The 4312-nt window shown below is 41.4% G+C and overlaps 1 protein-coding gene across 1 annotated transcript; it reads left to right on the top strand.

The window, feature by feature from the left end:
* Positions 1-1751: 1751 nt before the first annotated feature.
* LOC109565865 (olfactory receptor 1J4-like) lies at positions 1752-4082 on the top strand. The gene has a single exon (XM_019969821.2). It carries the CDS (start codon positions 3062-3064, stop codon positions 4001-4003), a length of 942 nt encoding a protein of 313 aa, XP_019825380.2. The 5' UTR covers positions 1752-3061; the 3' UTR covers positions 4004-4082.
* Positions 4083-4312: the final 230 nt, after the last annotated feature.

The raw sequence follows: 4312 nt of genomic DNA, 5'->3' as shown, positions 1-4312 counted from the left end.
ACTTGTTCATTTTATCTCTATTATTATCTTATTAGGTATATCTCTTTTTTAGCATTGGTTTTTATCCCAGTCTTTCTATCGTGTCATTTTGCGTGTGTGCTGGTGCTATGCAAAATGTAATATCTTTACCAACTTTATATATAAACATACCACTAAGCAATATGTAACCAGTATCTGGAGTGACATTTAAGTCTGTGGTATGTCCTCAGCTCTATTCTGTTTGGGTGTAAAGACAGAAATCAAAATGTTGGAAGGAGTTTGATATTTGATACATTATAGAATATTACAATAGCAAATTACTTTACTGTTTATTTATTTCATTCCATAAGCTCTGACTTAAGCAATCCCTTAGGTGAGTGAAGATGATCTGGCTTTATTACCTCTCTTTTCACAGAGTTCAATTTAACCTTCCATTCTTCATGTATTTTTCCTGGACATTTTCAAAGTTAGGTTCTTCTCTTTCCAAAGGAGCATGAAGTTCCTCACGGATATGGGGGAACCATGATAATGGAGCCTGTAAAACTGGATGCTTTGGAGATGTGAAAGTCAGACAACTCACACAGAGAAGATTTCAAGGCATAGTATAATCTTTAGTAAGGTTTAACTTTATTAAAGAATTCAAGATTTTTTATTAAAGGATCACTGAGTTAATGCAACAATTTTGTTGTTTAGTCATTAAGTTGTGTCCAACTCTTTGTGACTCCATGGACTGCAGCATGCCAAGTTTCCCTGTCCTTCACCATCTCTGACAGCTGCTCAAACTCTTCCCTGGTAGCTCAGCTGGTAAAGAATCTGCTTGCAATGCAGGAGACACCAGTTCAATTCCTAGGTCAGGAAGATACACTGGAGAAGGGATATGATACCCACTCCAGTATTCTTGGGCTTCCCTGGTGGCTCAGGTGGTAAAAAAAATCACCTGTAATGCAGGGCATTTGGGTTCAATACCTGGGTTGGGAAGATCCCCTGGAGAAGGCAACGGCTACCCACTCTAGTATTCTTGCCTGGAGAATTCCATGGACAGAGGAACCTGGCGGGCTACAGTCCATGGGGTTACAAAGGTTGGACACGACCGAGGGCTTTCACTTGCTTTCAATTTTCATGTCCATTGAGTTGGTGATGCCATCCAACCATCTAATCCTCTGTCACCCACTTCACTTTCTGCCCTCAATCTTTCCCAGCATCAGTGTCTTTTGCAATGAGTTGGTTCATCAGAACTATTCAGCAATAGTGCAGCTAAAATTTTAAAAATTTAAGTACACTGACATGTTGATGTTATATGTATTCTTTATATGCATAGAAGTAGATATGCAAATATTGTTGCAATATATTCTTATAGGAAAAGAAAGCTATAAAATACCATATAAAATAAATCCTGTTTATGTAAATGTAAAATTTCTTGAATAAAATCCACTTTAGAAGGATAAATGAATAACGGAAAGGTGAAGTTCTTTGACGTACTTCTTTCCATTCATATCTATGTTATAGTATTTGGGTTTCCATCATGAAGAAGAATTAATTTTAAAAGCAGAAAATCAAAAGGGAATTTCCACTTGGAAAATAAATCCCTGCTCACATACCAGGCTATGACTCAACTCAGGGAAACATTAAGTTAGTAGGGAAGGGTAAGGAGGTCTTTTACATATTTTGGGGGGCTCATATCCACAGGGCATCACCATGATGCTTCTCCTAAGGACAATGTTTCCTCAAAATCTGCCCTTAGGACCATGTGCGTCAGAATTCCCTGGCTGCAGAGTTCAAGAAAGAGCATCACTGGAGGTGGAGCTGGGATGTGCAATGTTAACAAGCTCCCCAGGGGATTCTGTGGCACATCAAAGTTTAGGAATGACTGCCCGAGGGCATCTGTCTTGGGGAGAGTAAGAAGAAAACTGAGCAATTAATCTATGTTTAATGCATGTCTCTAACCAGGAGTTCGGTGTCTGGCCCCTTGAGTCCTCTCCCTGTTGGGCAGATGATAGTGTTCACACTCCATTTCTGAACTTGGAGATGAACTCCTTGGAGACGAACTCCAAGGCTTATGGATTTTTTCTCTCTGATGCTGGTAAGGGGTTCAGGACCACAGAATTGGCCACATCTAGTCTCCAGGTGTCCTAAGGAGAAACTGAGAAACCCGTCCTTACTCTCAGCAGCCAGATCACATTAGCATAAAGTTCAGAGCAGAACTGGTTTCCTTTCCCTATAGCAGGTGTGTATTTGTGTGAGTGTTTGTGTGTGTGTATGAACACAGGTGTTCTTATTTATGTCAGTTCTCATGCTAGTACCTAAAGACAAGGGGAGAAGGCATATCATGGCTTATCAGTTTGACTCTTGATAACAACTCTTTTTATTATGGGTGTGCCTATTCATGGGGTCAGGAGAGTTTGTTGGATCAAGAGAAGATTAGATAATGATAAATATGAGTACTAGTAAAAAAAATATGTGACTGACAGCAATATTTTTAGTTTGTAAAGCAGTGATATTGCAAGGCTGAGATCTAAGACCCTCTGAGTTCAATCAAGAGATATGATTCTTTTCTGTTCAGCCTTTATACATAATGTAAACTTTGGCAATGTATTTTTGATCCGCTTCCCTGTGAGAATTTGTTGTTGAAACTTCCTCCCTACACTTTACTTAGGAAGGGATTTTGAAGTCAGATTTCAAAAAATCATTATGCCACAATCTGAAGGTCAAACCATAGGATTGTTCTTAAATGTACAGAAACAGAATAGAAATTAGGGAGATTTTAACTTACTATCTATCCCTCTACTAAGATGCTGTGACATTTTCTCTTTGCTGAAAAGACACAGCTGCAAATTATGACTTAAAGGTGGCCTCTCTCCTAGAAGATGGAAAAACGCCACTGAGCCAGTTTCTGTTCTGTATCAAACCTCTTCTTGGTTGGTAAATTCCCTGTTTTATGTGGTAATGCCATACATTTTAGGGTTTTGCAGGGACATGGCAAAGCAGGCAGACACTGACATTCACCAGCAGAAAGGACTCATTATTATCTGCCTCTGTAGTGAAAATTTACTATCCTTTTGTTCACAACAGACAGGAGAGGAGCATGAAGAGGGAGAAAAATAGCAGCGTGTCAGAGTTCCTCCTCCTGGGGCTCCCCATCTGGCCAGAGCAGCAGGGCATGTTCTTCGCCCTGTTCCTGGGCGTGTACCTGACCACGGTGCTGGGCAACCTGCTCATCCTCCTGCTCATCAGGCTGGACCCTCGCCTGCACACCCCCATGTACTTCTTCCTCAGCCACTTGGCCCTCACTGACGTCTCCTTTTCATCTGTCACTGTCCCTAAGATGCTGATAAACATGCATACTCGGAATCAATCCATCCCCTATGCAGGGTGCGTAACACAGATGTATTTCTTCCTCTTTTTTACTGATCTGGATAATTTCCTGCTCACCTCGATGGCCTATGATCGGTACGTGGCCATCTGCCACCCTCTCCACTACAGCACCGTCATGGGACAGGGGCTGTGCACCTTACTAGTAACTGCGTCTTGGATTCTCTCCTGTGCCAACGCCCTGTGTCACACCCTCCTCCTGACCCGGCTGTCCTTTTGTGCTGACCACAGCATCCCCCATTTCTTCTGTGACCTTGATGCTCTGATGAAGCTCTCCTGCTCAGACACATCCCTTAATGAGCTGGCCGTTTTCACAGCAGGAGTGGTCGTCATCATCCTGCCATTAATATGCATCCTGACCTCTTATGGCCGCATTGGGGCCACCATCCTGAAGGTCCCCTCCACCAGGGGGATATGCAAAGCATTGTCCACATGTGGCTCCCACCTCTCTGTGGTGTCTCTGTATTATGGAACAATTATTGGGCTGTATTTTTTCCCCTCATCTAACACCTCCAGGGACAAGAGCACCATTGCCTCTGTGATGTATACAGTGGTCACTCCATTGCTGAACCCCTTCATTTATAGCCTAAGGAACAGGGACATGAAGGGGGCCCTGGAGAGACTCTTGCGCAGGGTGAAAGTCTTGTCTCAATGATGTTTGCTTGTCTTTATAACAGCCATGTGTGTGCACAAAACCTCAGCTCCTATATCCCTAGATTTGATCCCAGCATGGAATAAATACTCAGTAAATGTTTGATAGTTGAATTTCATTCCTTTACAATTATGTCTATTTACTAACAGTTCATTAGCATAAATTTGGAATTTTGAGTTTAGGTTCTTGATATTTGATCTTGTCTATTAGGCTGAGAATTTATATAGCTTTTAGTACTTATGTATCTCCTCTTATTTCCTGGGAATTTATTTCTTTTTTAAAATGTATTTAATCATTCATTTATTTTTATTG

Source organism: Bos indicus, chromosome 11, assembly GCF_029378745.1.
Source record: "Bos indicus isolate NIAB-ARS_2022 breed Sahiwal x Tharparkar chromosome 11, NIAB-ARS_B.indTharparkar_mat_pri_1.0, whole genome shotgun sequence".
In the NCBI taxonomy this organism is placed as follows: Eukaryota; Metazoa; Chordata; class Mammalia; order Artiodactyla; family Bovidae; genus Bos; species Bos indicus.
This window is presented reverse-complemented; position numbering and strand designations above follow the sequence as displayed.